The sequence below is a fragment of the Rhizoctonia solani genome, chromosome 3, assembly GCF_016906535.1.
Source record: "Rhizoctonia solani chromosome 3, complete sequence".
Classification (NCBI taxonomy): Eukaryota; Fungi; Basidiomycota; class Agaricomycetes; order Cantharellales; family Ceratobasidiaceae; genus Rhizoctonia; species Rhizoctonia solani.
In genome coordinates, this window is record NC_057372.1 from 2,662,946 (window position 1) to 2,681,070 (window position 18,125).

Consider the following 18,125-nt stretch of genomic DNA (forward strand, 5'->3'; position numbering starts at 1 on the left):
TAATTTGTACAGTACCAGTATTCGCCTACTTTCTCCCGCACATACTTCATTCTATTGACTTTGATGTTTACATCCACATACGCATTCACAACTTCTTCTCAAACTCGATCAATTTGCGTATCCACTCCCCTTCTACGCTCTCCGTCCTGGCCATATCAACAGCCAACAGCGGCCCTCGGGGACGGTTATTTCCATATCCGAAATACTTGCTAACAAAGCTCTAAAAATCCTATAAATACTACTTTCTCTCTCTCAGATAGTTGAAAAAATACCTTGACACCCGAAACACCTCCAATCTTATTAATTCCCCAATCCGCATGGCTCAACAAAACCTGGATCTCCATTGCCTCTTTCAATTTTCCCTCTTTGAAGAGTTCATAAGCCCTCACATGGGCTTTTGGAGCGATGTTCGGAAGAGCAGCGATCGCGCCTGGTGCACCGCATACAAGCGCTGGGACAAGCACGTCTGCCCGGCCGGGAAAGGGCGCGAAAGAAGTAGAGGGCTGTAAACTGGCAAGACGGTGTAATTTGTTGATCTGTCCGCAGGAGAGCTTGGTTCCTACGATGTTGGGATGTTGCGCAAGCTCAGAAAGGATGGTCGAGTCCTGCACTCAAGTATGTAAGGAAGGGGAGGGAGGGCGAAAAGTGAAAGGACAACGTACGAGATCTATGCCGGCAGTTACGACCGGGAAGTTATATCTACCCCCTCATAAAATTATATGATGAACTAATCACATTCACAACACCATACTTACATCAACATTGGAACCGGGGACGCATCCGCAACCTATATCACACCGAGCCCATCAGTACTACCCCACCCGTGCCATCGATGACAAAAGAATCAAACCCAAGCTTAAGAACTTACATCCCGGTGAAACTTCAAAATCGCATCCTTGGTCATCATCCCTGGCCATACACCGGGTGTCAAGACCAGGACAAACTCAGCACCTGCCTCGGCCGCCTCTTTACACAGCTCTTTCGTCTCTCTGGTCGAAAGTGCACCTGTACCGGCCATGATCACGACTCGTTTCTTCCCCTCTGACTCTGATCGACCATCGTATCCGGCTTCGTCGAGGGTTTGACGCGCGAATCGGATCGTTTGAGATCGTTCGGCGTGAGAGAGGTGTTGTGCCTCGCCGTTTGATCCTTGGATGAGGATTCCGGTTACTCCTCCTTGTGCAAGCCTGAGAATGTGGGATTTTATGGAAGTGAAATCGAGTTCTTCATTGTCGTCAAAGAAGAGAACGGCTGGGACGTATATTCCTGGCGGTGGGACAGTGGACATGGTCAAGTCTAAGCGTTGCGGAAATGATGATCATCTGCGGGGTAACCTTTTTTTTTTATAGCAGGGCTGGTTTGCCGAGAGATGGACACATGCGGCACCGGTTTCGAACTTCGAAGTGGAGAAGTCGGTCGAAAGTGCTAATTTGGGACTCATCTACCGACCGATTGTCATATTACACAAGTCTTGCCATTCGTGGAAATCATATAGTACAATCAATCGAGAGAATGCAATCCATGATCGGTAGCGTATTACGTGCGTCGATCAATCTTTCAGCAGAGCCTGGACAATATGCTGTACCCTCAATTGCCGCAAGTCCGTGTACGTCTGACATTTTCATCAGTCTCTGTTTGAGCCCAAGTAGCAAGTGTTGTTGGCTCACCTGCCCACACCCAACGAAAATGATTGGTTGTCCGGTAACGTATGTCATACTCAATGCAGCTCCAACCTATCGCCTTATGGTCAGCCACTGACTAAATAAGAAGAGAGGAGATCGTACCTTGTCATCAACAGTATCCCACTTGGTGACCAACATCCCATCAATACCTCGCCCATTGGAAAAGTCTTTCAGAGCACGGTCAAACTTGGATAGCTGATCGACGGCTTCGTTTCCGACTAGCGCTTCGCCAACAAAAATGATCTTGTCCGGTTGGTTTACCGCGGCGAGCTACAGCCAAAGTCAATCTCGGATAGACATAAATCACAAGGCGAAGAAACAGTACCTTGGCCAGCGCTTTCATCAACGGTTCGTTATCCTGCATACGTCCGGCCGTATCAACCAGAACCACGTCGTAGTCCCTCTGACTTGCGTACGCAATCGCCTCCTTCGCAATTCCCGCAGCATCCTTCCCATACCCCTTTTCGTATAACTCGATCTTCTCCCCGCCCTCGCTGGTGTTATTGTTCAACATGCCCAAATTCCTCACATGCACACGAAGTTGTTCGACCGCGCCCGACCTGAACGTATCGCACGCCGCGACGAGCACTCGGAGGTTATTCTGCAACAGCCAAAACGCAACTTTTCCGAGGGACGTGGATTTTCCGACCCCGTTTACGCCGACGAACGTGATCACATACGGCTGAGGAGTGGGTTGAGCTGCTTTTTGGGAGCGGATGGAAAGTAAGAGGTCCGTTGAGGTTTTCGGTGTCAGAATGCGGGTTATTGCGCTCGAAAGGGCTGTGCGGGTTTCTGATTTGATGCCTGTTGATGATCACGTTTGGTTAGTAGACAGTTCAAAGGGATAGGATGTGAGGGAGGGAGGAGGGCGATCTTACTTGCAAATCCGCTCACGCGCTTTCCGACCAATCCTTCGCCCACACTCTCGCAAATCTTATCGGCGATCTCTTTGGCCACGTTTTTCTTCATCAAATGTTCCCTCATTCCGTTCAACACGGGTGTAAGATCTTCAGACGTAAGGACCTTTCCTCCCCCTGTTAGTCGGGACAACCAGCTCCAGGCCGTACTCGACACGCTCGTCTCTTGTTTTTGCTCCTGGTTCGTCTTGCTCAGAGCACGAGAAATTAGATCTTCGGTATCTTCGTCTTTTGAGTTTGAAGCCCAATCGAGGTCTTTGACTTCGTACATGCCATCGGCTCCTACCGCTCCACGAGACGATTCGTCCACGAGCAAAGAGAGGTCGACCGAACGAGATATGTCCACGTCCGAGGGAGCAGAGCTATAATCCAACGCGGCCATATCTTCTACGCTCAACGCCGAATCGGCCCATCTGCGAGCGGTCTTGGCTGGTTTTTTGCGTGGGGTGTGGGAGGTGTCCGAACTGAGATGGAAATATTTGTAAGCGGGCATGAAGTGAGGTGGACAAGAAGAGCACCAAGTAGGATTGCGAGAGACGAGATGAGATGGACTTACTCGGACCCTCCCACACTCGTTGCCGCTGGTGTGCGGCGAGCGCGTCCCTTGGGCTGGCCTTTGAGTCGGGATTTTAGCGCTTGGACGTTGCGTGCTATTTCTTCTGCGTCGGTGGGGGTTTCTGCAGCGAGTGCTGGAGCTGAATTACTATATTAGTATGGTGTACTGGGATATCATATGGGATGGGTGTACCATTGTCAGAAGGCGGTGTAACAGGAAGAGCTACACGTGGAGTCGGCTTTCCGAGGCGTGATTTTCGTTCCTAAAAAGAGTCAGTACACCAGAACACAAGAACGAAGACATTCGTACCTGAGCAGCCTTGTCTTGCAGTGTCCTAAGGATCTTGTCAAACGTCTGATCCCACTCTGCAAACTGTGCCTTGAAGTCGAAGCGAGTGACCACTCCAGTGCCAGCGTGCACAGCCGCCAAAAAGCTCTTTAAAAACGGGGCAAACATGTCGACAAATACGCTGCGCATAACATTGAGAAGGTCGTCGACATAGGTGAGCTGGAGAATGCGCTGGTATGCGACCTGAATGCGAATAAATTAAACGAGATTAAAACGAAGAATCGTGGACTTACCACAAATATGAGTTCGAGATCGTTGACAAACTTGAATTTGATTGCATATCCGTCTTTCTCGAATACATCCTCTGGTGCTGTGCGGTCTTGGATAATTGCTTCTCGCACGAGACTGTTTACTGGAGAACTAGACGGAGTAAACGAGCGCGACCAGAGAATGGCGCCGCCTAGAATATATATTTAGCTATATAACCTTATTTGTTCTCAGGCGCTGACCTTTGTGGGAAATCGAGCAGTGGTCAAGCATGATATTGGATGGTGGGGGAAGGTGAGGTCATGCAGTATAGCGTGCCATACACGTCTCTTCACCTACAAGCGCCAGACCCGTGGATCAAAGTTCCTGATCGGACCCCAGGAATGGCCGAGCGCCCAATTCAACTCAACGTTCTGTCCACCATGAGTTCGGGTTTCAAGTTGTGAGTATGTTCGCTATTCACTGTTGTTGCGGAGATGTTTATTCTTTAGAATGCTGCGGCCCCCGCCGCATGTCGAGTTTCTGCAAGGTATGGGAGCCCAAAGATCATACCACATGGTCTGACGTATTGATAGGTTATCCTGGTATTCCCGGTCATGGGGAACGCAAGGGAGCTATCGTCCAGGGGGTAAGCAGCATGTTCATACCACTATCGCTTACTAACCGCTAGTAGACACTCGAAGTAAGAGGCACAGTGAAAGCCAAATGGGTCCGCGTCGAGCTACGCAAGATTGAGATCCTTCCTGGGGGAGGGCAGAACAATACCTTTGCCGAAACCATTGGAGAGCGTCCAATCACGCTATGGAGCGCACGGGACGATGAGTTTTCAGAACTCTCATCGGTGAGCGTCTATTCCTCACTTGTTCCTCAGCAATTAACTTGCAACAGAACGACTTTCCCTTCCATATCGCTGTCCCCGAGACTCTGCCCCCCAGTATAGCTCTCGAACGCGGATCTGCCATCAAGTACGAACTCATTGCCTCCGTTCAGCTCAAGGGCAAAAAGTCCTTGTTCAAGCGTGATCCTGCACCTATATCCACATACTCTGCCCCGATCGTCATCGAAAAGTTTGAGCTCCTCCAAGCCTGGCCCATTTATGCACAACCTCAAACCAGACAGAGCTCTGCCTATGGCGTCACACTGGTCGCCACGTTTTCCCGAGTCGCATTTGGACCGGGCGACGTTGTCCCCGTCGAGGCTGTCCTGCGAGCTGATGTACCTGGAGATGGAGCTATTCTTCGAGCGTATGAACTCACCGTCCGCGAAACCCTCATCTTCCGATCGAGCCCTCCCCAAGTTCCGCAGCACCAACATCCTCATCTCCATTTGCACAGCCAACAACCGCCCCGCCGCACCCCCGCCGCACAGACTCGCTCCAACCTCATCGCGGACCAAAAAGTACCCGTTCCGGTTCAAATCTTCCCTGGTACACAGCACAAATGTGACCTGGGCTGTCATATTCCACTCACCCAAACAAACGTATCGGTCCGTACAGCGAGACATATCGAAGTGAATTATATCGTTCAGGTCAAGGCGGTGTTGTCCACAGGATCGATGGTCTCGGTCGAGTTGCCTATTACGATCACGAATTGGCAGCATCAGGCTAGTGTGGACGTGGTTCGGCGAATTGGCTATTGCCCTGAGCTTGGCGGCAAATCTCCCATACCAGGTCCTCAGGCCGGGTTATTCCAAGCCACAAATGCGATGGGGAATAACATCGCCATTCCCGCTTCTCCCAACGGACAAAACATTGCCCACTCTAATGGTCCCTCTTCCACTGCCGGCTCACATAGTATCCCCGAGCGAGTTTCGAGAAGATCGACGAGCGATAATAATAATGCACGGAGTACATATAGTTCTCCACCTATTGGATCACCTGGACGGGAGAACATTGACGAATTAGGCTATATACCCGCCGGATCTCAAACTCATTCCCAAACTGCGCCTAATCGTCGTCCAGGAGGAGGGTCCTCAAGCGGCCCGTCCGAACCCGAAGACTACTTTGGCCAAACCGGCCCATTGAATAACAATGCAGCCCCAGGCGCACGGCCCCAAACCGGGAACAGGAGAAGTAACCAGAACAGACTTACGATTGTGAATGGTGATCCGGATGATACCAAGGTCCTCAGTGCAGAAGAAGAGAAACGACGGCTCAAGGAAAAGTACGAAGAGCGGGATCGGAGGAAGAGCGGGCGACCTGCGAGTGCTGGTGGTTCGGGCGCTAGGCCGGGTACGGCCAATAGTACTCATGCTAATGGTGGGGGCAGACAAAACGGAACGAGCGCCTGGCCGACTGCGGAAGAGGAGAAACAACGACTGTACGATAATGCTCGGATGGTGGCTAGCAAAACTCAACAGTCTGCTGGACACCAAGTCGATTTGGGACATTCTGCCGGATCGTCGTCTTCCCCCCAACCGAGTCAGGGTCAGAGTCAAAGCCAGAGTCAGGGTCAGTGGCCCACAGCTGAAGAAGAGAAGCGGCAATTGTTTGAAAATGCGCGAAAGGCGGCTCAGAGGACACAGAGTACCGCTTTCGATGCGGGTGTTCCGCATGCCCAGGACGAGAAGGGGGCAGTGAAGAAGGGCGGAGACAACTTTGCGGGCGGTTGGGCGTTTATGGCTCCCAAGACTGAAGGTTCTGTCTCCTATCCACAAGTAAATCCCCTTCGCGCTACTTTAAACATGAAACAATTACTAACACCTACGATAGGAACAACCGCAACAACAAAGTTCATCTCCTCCCGCCCAACAATCACAATCGCAGTGGCCATCAGCAGCCGACGAGAAGCGCATGCTCTTTGATCGTGCCCGGGCCGCTGCTGAGAGAACTCAAGCCCAGGCGACGACTCCACCGGAAGAAACGAGCTCCAACTCGATCTCGGTCCCATATGCTCCATCTTCCGTCGAACCCCGTGTTTCGTCGCCTGTTTCGATGCTCCCTTCTGTAGGAGGCGGATTTATACCTCAGACTTCTCCTGGATTACCTGGCCTCACACCAGCAGGGAACAAATCTGGCGCAGAACTGTATGCTGCCGGTCTCGCTGCGATGGGAAGGCAAAGTATGTATCCTTCTTCAACCCCAGCTCCTGTGCAGGCGACACCATCGACCCAGCCTTTGGGGGTTTCGGCGCCACTATATGCTGGGAATGGGTCGGGGTCCAGTGTACCGTACGCTGCTAGCTCTGGTTCAGCCCCATCATATGGAACCGGTTCCGGTTCAACCCCCCCTTATTCAGGAGGCTCAACTTCAACTCCACCCTACGGAAGCGGCTCGACCCTTTCCCCCTCTCCCTCGTCCAAGCGGTTCCCGAGTGCCGCGGAAGAAAAGGCCGCGCTCGCATATATGGCAGCTAAACAACGTGTTGAACAAGCGCGCGCAAACGAGTCAGCTGCGTATGATGATGGTTCAAACCTAAGCGCGTACGGCAACAACTCGAGTCCTGGTGGGTATGGTGGAAATTCGAGTCCGGGTGCATATGGCGGGAATTCAAGTCCGGGTCCTAGCCCGACTGTCCCGGGGTATGATTCGATTTATGGGAACCAGACGACTCTGCCCGTGGCCTATGGTCAACCTGTGGCACCGTCCCCGACGCGCCCGTTGAGTGTGCGAAGGTCGCCTCAGCAATTGACGGCTTCCCCACCAGCGTTTACAAGCGACCTACCGCCCGGTTTCGCGCCCAACCCTGGGCCAGCCGCAAGCGCTCTTTCAGCTTTGGAGGAAAAGGCAAGGTTGCGGAGGCAGTATGAGGAACAAGACGCTGGAATGAGCTACCTTTCGCCTACGTCGCAGCCCACAGGTCCGCCACCTCCTTCGCCTCCGAGATTTTCGCCTTCTCCCTCGTCCGGGTATGGCCTGTCGGCTCACGACGAGAAGGAGCGCATGCGGTTGATGTATGCTGAACAAGATGCTGCGGTTCGAACTAATGAGCGACAAGCGACGAATGATAGTGGCCAACGCCCGGCTCTGCCAGTCCCTCCTCCTGCCCCTGACGGCGCCCCTCCACCTTTTGCAGGAGGTTTTATCAATCCAGCTACGTTCAAACCTCTTTCGGCCGCTGAAGAAAAGGCGAGATTGCGCGCACAGTATGAAGCTGAAGTAAACGGAACTTCGATGGGAGGATCAAGCCATGAGCCTCCTCCACCCGAGTATGGGCTCCCGCCCTCCCGACAGGCGACGATTACTTCCCCACCTGAACGAAATGCCACTTTGACTCCAAGTAATTACTCAGACGGAGGATCAAGCATTGGTGCAACTATTCAACGGGATCCGAGCATCTCGTGGGGAAAGAGACGTGCGGCTCAGACTCCTGCCCCGGTTGAGGAAGAGAGTCGATCAACATTTGTGGCTCCCCCTCCTCCGCCACCGCTTTTACCTGTGAGTTATGGTGTATTGAATCGAGATTCGTTAGTACTAATATGTCTGTTAGAAACCCCCTGCTTCGTATATTCAGGAAACGCTCGAGGCTCATCACGCACAGAAGAACTGGGACGGTTCGCGCCCTCCTTCGATGGACTATGAAGCTCTGGCTTCTCCCACTGCGCTCGTCGCACCTCCTGTTCCCCCTAAACCTGCTGACTAATCTATACCCCTCAAATCTTGGCTGCGGCCAAAATTATTTATTCACCTAGCTCAACTTCGATAACCTTTCTTTCTTTCTTTCTTTTTCTCCTTGGGTCTGTTCTATTTCTTGATTGTCTTTTTAACTCCGTTTACCCTCGAACCACACTCCTTGTGCATGTATACCTCATGTTTCTCTTTTTCTAGTTGATTAACCAGCGATCGGTCGCAGGCTGACGATCAAATTTACTGTGTGCGGGTAACAGTACATAGCATTTATAATTCAACTGTTGCTTCTTACGATGGGATGCGCTGTGACCTCCTACTCATCTACTATTTGTCAGGTGAATGACACACTAGACAAATATGACGTTGAACTTACATTCGGTTCTTACGCGTGCATGGACATTAACGCGCAACTGACGGCAGATAAGCCACGTGTTGTTGATTTGACTAGCTTCGCTCTGAATCGGGTACTTAGATTAAAGTCATCAAGGTTGCTTGGATCAGCAGCGAGAAATCAGCACCGGTGCCCCATTGAGTATCGATATTGTCCATCCCTTCCAATGAACCTTTGCATAATATCCTACTCCTTTGACCTACGTATATCCATCCCACTATAATTACAAGATACGCATATACAGAGAGTGTGTGTCCAAAATATTTGAATATATGCACTAGTGAAGTATGAACATGTGCAGCCCAAGTTATCCAGGTTCGCATAATGCTACGTGTATTCGTATTTTATGCCGAAGGAGCGCTAAATTGGTTCTGTATCGTACACGGAATAGAACCGAAAATTAGTCGGAATGAGCCCCCTTGATCAACATCAGGTTAGGTTGTCATCTTGAAACTCTGTTCCTATGGTTATAATCACGTATATACACTTGCGCCCAAAAAGATTGAGCCACGTGAGCTCAAATCAATGACGCTCACGCGTCACCCGCACGATTGAGAATTCGTTTACGATGTAATAGTAAATTATGTAGATACAGTAGTATAGAACATATGTACAAAGTTTTAGATCGAAACTAAGTCTCCTCGTGGAGATACGCGTGAGCAAAATTTTTGGGCTGGCTCATTCTTTTTGATCACTTTATATAAGCTACTTGGTCCTCCCTCATCGAGTGCCATTTACCACCCCTTTTTACGCTCGAATACCTGCCGAAAGTGCGCAAATGGCTCGATACACTAGTCCCAAGACTAAGGCTCAGATAATTGCGCTGAAAAAGCTCGAATACTCAGATCGGGCTATTGTTCAGCTTTTGCAACCTCAGACCAAGGTCTCTCACGCAACTGTCGGTCGTATCTGGGCCAAGTATGGACTTACTGACCGCCCACTTGATTGACACGATCCCATTCCTGGGCGCCCACAAAAATTAACCCCCAGCAACGTCAGATTCGCCGCTTTGGCCCTAGCTCGGAGTAGAGTACCGACAGCAGCAAATATTAGACGGCAGTACTTCCCTGCCGTTGGGTCCTCTACCCTCCGCCGCTACCTCCAAGAGCTGGGTTTACGGCCGTACAAACGCCGCCGAGTACCCCTGCTCACTTATTGGCATAGAAAAGCCCGTTGCGCGTGGGCCCACAGCCAATTATTCTGGCCACAATCATGCTGGGACGACATCGTCTTCTCAGACAAAGTCCGAATCAAGTTATTTGGGGCCGACAGCGGCCAATATTACTGGAGGCAGCCTAGTGAGTCCCCGTATAATCCCCGATACACCAAAAAGACGATATCTCATGGTGGCGGGGGTATCTTCATTTGGGGGTGCATTACCCGAGAGGGAGTCGGGCAATTGTACCTTATACGACGCAAGCTGAACGCCCCGGGATACATTGAAATCCTTGGGGACGCCTTCTTTGGAACCCTTGCCGACTATAAAATCACCCCGTTTGACATTACATTCCAGCACGACCAAGATCCAAAGCATACAGCCAGGCTGACACAACATTGGCTTGCCAGTTGGGGCGTAAGCGTCCTCCCATGGCCGTCAAAAAGCCCGGATTTGAATATAATCAAGAACGTCTGGTGGCATCTGAAGGAGTGCGTGCGTACTCACCGACCTCCCGCTTTGAATAAGGAAGAATTATGGAAAATAGTGAGGGACAAATGGAAACAAATTTCCCCAAAATATATTGGCGATTTGTATGATTCATTACCGCGTTGAGTACAAGCTGTGTATTTAGCTAAAGGTGGAAACACCAAATACTAAAATTCGTATCCAAATTATTCAGTTTTGCATGTCATTTTGGGTGCATGCATGCAGTTGCAGGTGCAATTTGAAAATGCTCAAAAAGAATGAGCCAGCCCAAAAATTTTGCTCACGCGTATCTCCACGAGGAGACTTAGTTTCGATCTAAAACTTTGTACATATGTTCTATACTACTGTATCTACATAATTTACTATTACATCGTAAACGAATTCTCAATCGTGCGGGTGACGCGTGAGCGTCATTGATTTGAGCTCACGTGGCTCAATCTTTTTGGGCGCAAGTGTATATTAGGCTTTTAACCTTCCTTCCAGGGCTCGAAAATACCCTTCGCAAAGGTTCCGATTCATGTTGGCTGGATGTAAATGTGCATTGAACAAGGTGCATGAGATTATAGGTTACCAGATATATAGGGTTATAAAGTACTAGCATTTCGTAATACGGTAGACTTCGATCGGCCAGCGATCGAGCTCACCGTCATCAACCTCTCGAAGTGATCGGCGGTCAAATTTGAAGAGACCTCGAACCCAGTCTGGAGCAGCTCCGCTCTCGCTCTATCAGCGTTGACATTGACTCACCGCCGGGGGACAGAGCATACCAACGATTGTCGGTGTCTCTTCCCTTGCTTATTCTTGATTTTCCGCGACGTGCCGGATAGATTTTAGGCAGTATTACGAGCGCTTGCAAGGGTTGGATACCGATAAGAAGTAATCCGGTGAAAAAGTCTCGGCGATCCCCCGCACACAAACCGCGATACCAAACATAAAGAGAAAAGCAATTCAAGCGCAAATTCAGGCTGACCTCATCCTCCGATCTGAGGTAAACGCGACTCGGGTACGCGCGCGGTTATAACCATGCCGCATAGTCGTAAAGTGCGGAAGAATGGTCGAAAATAGCGACTTTGCTGATTGAGCACAGGTCTATGCGCTCGGAGCCCGGCTCCAAGATTCAATGGAGAGGCGACATACAGGCACATGTAGAGCGGGAGTGGGGTTCGGCCCGGCGGTGGATCGATAATGATCCTCAGCGCGGGTAAGCCAACGCGACGCGCGGGTACAACCTCCATTGTATCACACCAAAGCAAATCCATTCCGTCTTTCCTCCTACTCCATCAAGGTTTCAAGTTATGAGTGGGAGATATAAATTGGCGGGAGAAAAAGGTCCCAAAACTTAATCGTAGATTTCCCCCTTATTACCCCTTTTATTTCTGTTCTTAATCTCCCCCTCCCCTCCCCCTCCCCCTTTTTTGTTATCTGTCTCCCATCACCCTCTTGGCAACATGGACTCCGGCAAACAGGCCGAGGCCTACCGAACTGAGACAGTCCCTGCCGACTATTTCGACAACGAAGGATGTGCTGAACTCACTCGCACCCTATCTCAGCTCAGTCAACCGCAGCTAAACGATGCGCAAGGAGCAACAACAGGAGATCGATCTTCTGCATTGGGAACACTTGTCGAGGATGGGGCCGAAGAAGACAAGTTTGACTTTGAGGATCGCGTTCGCACAGCGCTTGACCGCATGGACGAGGAAGGAATCAAGCATCGTTCACTGGGTGTTGGCTTTGTCGTATGTCTGATCCCTTTATTTAACGCCGCCTTTTCTGAACCTCCTGCTAGGATTTGACCGTTCGTGGTCTAGGCGCTGCAGCCAAATACCAAGAAACCGTGCTCTCTATGGTCTCTCCCATTCAATGGGTGCACAAGCTGAGCGAGTTGCGACATCCGCCTGTCAAGGACATTCTCACTGGCTTTACGGGTACCGTGAAGAGTGGCGAGATGCTGTGTACGCATACACCTTTGCACGAGATGAACGACGCTGATTTATTACTTTGCAGTGGTGCTGGGATCCCCAGGCAGTGGTTGTTCCACCTTCCTGAAAGTGCTTGCAAATCAACGCCAGGGGTACCATGAAGTCCTAGGGGATGTCTCGTACGATGGAATGCGGCCTGAACACCTGGCCAAGCACTATCGAGGAGGCAACTTTCTTTCCTCTCGACCGCTTGAACGATTACTAAAGGTTGAGATGTAGATGTTGGCTATTCACCCGAGGACGACACGCACTTTCCCTCCCTGTCAGTCAAGGACACACTCACCGTTGCTTCCAAGATGCGTGCGCCTCAGACGCGTATCTACAACACCACTCGGGCCGACTTTATTGAGGGTGAGCCTAGTTTTGCATTTGGACTGAACATGGCTAACGTAGTAATCCGATAGGCGTGGTACAAACCTTGGCTACTGTCTTTGGTCTCCGACATACTTTCAATACTCCAGTTGGTAACGAAGCTATCCGAGGTGTCAGTGGTGGCGAGAAGAAGCGAGTCAGTATTGCGGAGATGATGGCCTCCCGAGTACGCATCGGATGCTGGGACAAGTAAGTTCAACTTTCACTCTTGACTCTTATACTTAGCTAACCTCACAAACCTAGCTCGACCCGTGGGCTTGACTCTAGTACAGCACTTGAGTTTGGTCGCGCATTGCGTATCGCTACCGATGTTGGACGAGCTACCACTGTCGTCAGCATCTACCAAGCATCCGAGTCACTCTACAAGCTCTTTGACAAGGTCTGCATCATCTATGCTGGCAGGCAAATCTACTATGGCCCGGCCGAGCATGCTCGACAGTACTTCGTCAACATGGGCTGGGAACCTGCACCTCGTCAAACAACACCTGATTTCCTGGTGGCTGTTACAGACCCTCTCGCACGCACTCCTCGTGCCGGTTGGGAGAACCGCGTACCTCGTACCGCCGACGAGTTTGTTGCCTACTGGAACAAGAGCCCCGAGGGACAAGTCAACCAAGCCGATGCCATGCGTTACCTACAGGCTCCCGACGACGATGTCGCACCCAAGATGCAACTATACAAGGAGTCGGCCCGTGCTGAGCGAGCAAAGACGGCTCATCCCAAGAGCTCGTACACTGTCTCGCTCGCGATGCAGGTCCGCGGCATCATGCTTCGTCGTCTTCAGATCCTTCGCGGAGATATGGCAGCCCAGATCGTGATGAACGTGGTGTTCATGCTTCAGGCGGTCATCATGGGTAGCGTGTTCCTCAAGATGCCAGCGGCTACGAGCGCATACTTCTCGCGTGGTGGTGTTTTGTTCTTTTCGGTTCTCTTTGGTGCTTTGAGTGGAATGGTATGTCACAGTTTGCGTTTTAAGCCTTTCGTGCTTATAGCGCCTCTGTTTAGGCTGAAATTGCCGCTATGTATTCGCAACGTCCGATTGTAGCAAGGCATCAAAAAGCCGCTATGTGTAAGTGATGCATAGCATGCTGTCCGCTCGCAAACTGACACGAATTTTATAGACCATCCGTTTGTTGAGGCGCTGGCATTGACTGTTGTTGACATTCCTATTACATTTGTTACACAAGTTCTGTTCGGTATTATCTTGTATTGGATGACGGGTAAGTATCACATACATGCATCCCAGTCAACTTCTGACATCCCATACAGGTCTTCAAAAGGACGCCGCCAAATTCTTCATTTTCGTCTTGTTCACTTTTTTGATGTCGCTCACGATGAAAGCATTTTTCCGCGGAATCGCAGCGAGCTTTGCACGGGAATCGACTGCTCAGGCCGTTGCCGGAATTAGCACGTTGATTCTTGTCCTCTACACCGGTTACACGATTCCTAAGCCTACCATGTAAGTCTCACTAACTATATGCGCGGATCATCTTGCTCACGGGGCTATAGGATCGGGGCGCTCAAATGGCTCACGTATATCAACCCTGTTCGTTATGGGTTCGAGGCCCTCATTGTTAACGAGTTCCATGGCTTGGAGGGAGAATGCTCTAGCTTAATCCCGTCGGGTCCTGGGTACGAAGGCATCAGCCTCCAGAACCAAGTGTGTACTACTGTCGGCTCTGTTCCTGGTCAGCTATTTGTCGACGGAGACGCTTTTGCGGCTGCCTCGTACGACTACCACTACAAGAACCTGTGGATGAACTTGTGAGCAAGGTCTCCTGTTTCCCAATCTACTTCTGCTTACCTTCTCATGTAGTGGCATCGTCATCGCGTTCTGGGTTGCCTTTGTCGCATGGTTCCTGGCTGGTACCGAACGTGCCGGCCATGCTTCGGGAGGGGCCACTCAGCTTGTTTTCAAGCAAAATGCCAAGATTCCGTCGATCGGCTCGTCTTCATCTGGAAAAGATACTGAAAAGGGCTCGGTTTCTCCCGATGTTGTTGCAGAGAAGAAACGGGTTGATGGACAAGCGGCACAGAACAAGCTTGTCAAGGCCAATGCCGTGTTTTCGTGGCACCATCTCAACTACGAGATTGATGCTGGTGGAGGTAAGAAGAGGCGACTCTTGGACGATATCTCCGGCTTCGTTGCTCCTGGCAAGATGACGGCGCTCATGGGTGAAAGTGGTGCTGGCAAGGTACGAAATAGCCTACTTGCGATCCGTGATTCAAACTAAGGTTGATATAGACGACCTTGTTGAACGCATTGGCCGAGCGGATTAGCATGGGCGTGATTACCGGCGATCGCCTTGTCAATGGTAACCCCCTTCCAAAGGATTTCGCGTCCCAGACTGGCTACGTTCAACAAATGGATATACACTTGGAGAGTACAACCGTTCGAGAGGCTTTGATGTTCTCGGCTCAGCTCAGGCAGCCTGCCAGTGTTCCCATAGAAGAAAAGCGTGCCTAGTACGTTGATGATTTGCTACTGAGAGCTACGAAACTAATAATTCCAATAGCGTCGAAGAGGTGATTAAAATGTGCGCCATGGAAGCATACGCAGACGCTATCGTTGGAATTGTTGGTGAAGGCCTCAACGTCGAACAACGCAAACGGTTAACCATCGGTGTCGAGTTGGCTGCCAAGCCGCAGTTGCTTCTTTTCCTTGACGAGGTAGGTCCATTAGCGCCATATAACCACGCATATAATAATATTCTATCCAGCCCACCTCCGGTCTTGATTCCCAATCCGCATGGGGTATCATTGAATTCCTGAAATCTTTGGCCGACCAAGGACAGGCCATTCTCTGCACGTGAGTGATTTTATTAAGCTTGCTCGTATTGTTGCCTGAATACTTTACACACATATAGCATCCACCAACCGTCCTCTGAGCTTTTCCAATCTTTCGATCGCCTTCTTCTCTTGCGCAGGGGTGGTCAGACATGCTACTTTGGCGACTTGGGCGAAAATTCTTCTACTTTGATCTGTAAGTCTGGTTTCCTATGTCTTCTCAAATCTGAGCTGACAAGTTATTGTAGCATACTTTGAACAAAACGGAGCTCGTAAATGTCAGTCTGACGAGAACCCTGCTGAATACATGCTCGACGTTATCGGGTAAGCTCAAATATAAAAGCAGTATATGGTTATTTAACACTTTATCTAGTGCCGGTGCAACTGCCACAAGTGCCATCGATTGGCATGCGACATGGAAGGCAGCTCCAGAGTCATCCGCCCTTGAACAGGAGCTCACGAAGATGCACTCTGAGGGGCGAAATAATGCCTCGACTACTGAGCAAGAACAGCCTGAATATGCAACTGGCTATATGAACCAGCTGTCCGCTCTTTTGATTCGAGCTTTCCGCGTGGGTCACTCATCCTTTAGATTATTCGCTTTGGCTAACATCAGTATCAAGCACTACTCCCGCAATCCGACGTATATCATGGGCAAAATCGTCTTGAACGTTGCTTCGGGTCTTTTTATCGGCTTCACATTCTTCAAAGCTAATAACTCGATTCAAGGATCTCAGAACAAGCTCTTTGCGATCTTCATGTGTAGGCACATTTTACCTGGTTTTTTGAAGTACTAATACTGAATAATCTTCAGCTACCATTCCGGCCGCATCTCTCAGCAATCAGCTCCAAGTTCAGTTCATCAACTTCCGTAATATCTACGAGAACCGCGAGAAACAGAGCAAAATGTACTCCTGGGCCCCTATGGTTACCGCAAGTGTCGTAAGTGCTTCGTGTTTATATGCGCATCATCCTGCCCTGCCACTAACCGAGATATGAACAGTTGGTTGAACTTCCATACAACATCTTTGGCTCTTCGCTGTACTTTTTGTGCTGGTACTGGACTGTAGGGTATTCTAGCGTGGCGGATCGCGCCGGTTATACAGTACGTATCCTCTACCCTCAAGAAGGTACAAAGCTAATAATTCCTTGATATAGTTCATGCTTCTCTGTGTTGCTTTCCCGCTCTACTATACTACCTTCTCCCAAGCTGTGGCGGCAATGTCTCCAAATGTGATGATCAGTGGTCTTTTGTTCAGTTTCTTTTTTTCATTCACAATGAACTTGTAAGTTCACTCCTCAAGTGACATGCGGGCTTTTTCATTAACAGAATAACCCAGCAATGGTGTGCTCCAGCCCTATTCGCAGCTCATTCCTTTCTGGAAATGGATGTGTGAGTACTACAATCTAAACTGATGCCATAGTGTTTTACTAACTCCATTTTCAGACCGCCTGTCTCCTCTTACCTACCTCATTGAGGGACTGCTTGTCAACGGCATCGGGAACATGGAACTCACGTAAGCTCACTCGTTGACCTCCAGATAACTATAGCTCACTCACTCAACCCCTATTTCAGTTGCTCTCCTACTGAGATTCAGACCATCGTCCCCCCCTCCGGTCAGACTTGCTCGTCCTACATGAGCCAGTATATCAGCATGGCTGGAGGCTACCTTGCGAACCCTGATGCCTCATCGGATTGCCAGTTCTGTCCACAGAGCACGACTGATACTTATTTGTGAGTCTCCATGTTCGTGTATAGCGAGCTATGCTGATGTCTACTACAGAGCTTCGCTGAATATGTCATACTCTCACCGCTGGAGAAACGTTGGAATTATGATTGCTTTTGCCGCTTTTAACGTCTTTTTGGTGTACGTGGGCACATGGCTTTTCCGCGTCCACCGCGGAAACCCGTTTTCGCGCAGGAAGTAGATCTTGAATTTTGATTCGTCGGACACATTTTTTTGCGTTTGTCTTACATTCACATAGTTTTTTTTCTTTATCTCTTGGGCCGATTTCCGTCCCCCTCCCCTTTTTCATTTTCATACTCTTGTCCGTCCTTTCTATCTTCTTGTAATTAATGAAGAGTTTGATTTAGAATTAGGGGCTGGCTTAATTTGTTGGTGTCATAGTAATAGATACATGACTATAGTACAGCATCATCGTTCCGCACCGGAATTTAAATGCCAAACATTTAGAGAGCGCGTTACAGTACATCTGAGCTCAAACAGCTCAAAAAGCTGCAACTTGGAAGTGAATGCTAATTATACATAAGCTTATGTTTATCACTCTTACTTACAACAATAATCATAAGAAAGTCGGTTATTTCGTTGACTTAAACTGCGTCCTCTCAAATACAACTATACCAGATGCGTGAATAGTACACCACCACTCAGTACTTTGAACCCCTTTTGTTTCTGGCTGTACGTCCCCTCGTCTTATTTAATTCCGCAATGTTTTCAGTACAGCATTTATATGCATGTGAGCTACGTACGTGCTCGTCCACAAAGATAGTTATAATTATTTATGTCTTCCAAATCTGATCAGCAATTTTACTGATAAGGCACTCGCGGTGGATCTGTCCGATACTTCCTAAATCGAGCTCTGGGCCAAGAATGAGACGAGTACGGTCGAATTTTTACTGCTCTCATTATAAACCATTATCATGCGGTTACGT

General features: G+C 49.7%; 5 protein-coding genes across 5 annotated transcripts; 3 read left to right on the forward strand and 2 right to left on the reverse strand.

Moving 5' to 3' along the window:
- Positions 1–85: 85 nt before the first annotated feature.
- On the reverse strand, positions 86–1,288 carry RhiXN_03260 (dihydrodipicolinate synthetase family protein; the record flags this gene model as incomplete). The annotated part of the gene is made up of 5 exons (XM_043323077.1): positions 86–220; positions 273–605; positions 663–699; positions 756–787; positions 869–1,288. 5 exons carry the CDS (start codon positions 1,286–1,288, stop codon positions 86–88), a joined length of 957 nt encoding a protein of 318 aa, XP_043178573.1.
- Positions 1,289–1,549: 261 nt separating this feature from the next.
- Positions 1,550–3,983, reverse strand: RhiXN_03261 (signal recognition particle 54 kDa protein; the record flags this gene model as incomplete). The annotated part of the gene is made up of 10 exons (XM_043323078.1): positions 1,550–1,612; positions 1,668–1,733; positions 1,785–1,952; positions 2,008–2,486; positions 2,561–3,063; positions 3,156–3,294; positions 3,348–3,417; positions 3,465–3,686; positions 3,737–3,903; positions 3,953–3,983. The coding sequence occupies 10 exons, from the start codon at positions 3,981–3,983 to the stop codon at positions 1,550–1,552; spliced, it is 1,908 nt and encodes a 635-aa protein (XP_043178574.1).
- A 110-nt stretch (positions 3,984–4,093) lies between these two features.
- Positions 4,094–8,290, forward strand: RhiXN_03262 (arrestin; the record flags this gene model as incomplete). Its single annotated transcript, XM_043323079.1, has 7 exons — positions 4,094–4,152; positions 4,202–4,239; positions 4,286–4,338; positions 4,384–4,551; positions 4,599–6,365; positions 6,421–8,085; positions 8,138–8,290. The coding sequence occupies 7 exons, from the start codon at positions 4,094–4,096 to the stop codon at positions 8,288–8,290; spliced, it is 3,903 nt and encodes a 1,300-aa protein (XP_043178575.1).
- Positions 8,291–9,446: 1,156 nt separating this feature from the next.
- RhiXN_03263 (Transposable element Tcb2 transposase) lies at positions 9,447–10,439 on the forward strand (the record flags this gene model as incomplete). The annotated part of the gene is made up of 2 exons (XM_043323080.1): positions 9,447–9,586; positions 9,659–10,439. 2 exons carry the CDS (start codon positions 9,447–9,449, stop codon positions 10,437–10,439), a joined length of 921 nt encoding a protein of 306 aa, XP_043178576.1.
- A 1,322-nt stretch (positions 10,440–11,761) lies between these two features.
- RhiXN_03264 (ABC-2 type transporter) lies at positions 11,762–17,380 on the forward strand (the record flags this gene model as incomplete). Its single annotated transcript, XM_043323081.1, has 25 exons — positions 11,762–12,049; positions 12,100–12,265; positions 12,318–12,499; positions 12,532–12,643; positions 12,697–12,853; positions 12,908–13,616; positions 13,670–13,733; positions 13,786–13,884; positions 13,934–14,123; positions 14,174–14,428; positions 14,481–14,859; positions 14,910–15,130; positions 15,181–15,334; positions 15,385–15,473; positions 15,532–15,647; positions 15,700–15,775; positions 15,825–16,023; positions 16,075–16,213; positions 16,266–16,393; positions 16,455–16,556; positions 16,610–16,737; positions 16,792–16,844; positions 16,899–16,968; positions 17,028–17,186; positions 17,236–17,380. 25 exons carry the CDS (start codon positions 11,762–11,764, stop codon positions 17,378–17,380), a joined length of 4,380 nt encoding a protein of 1,459 aa, XP_043178577.1.
- Positions 17,381–18,125: the final 745 nt, after the last annotated feature.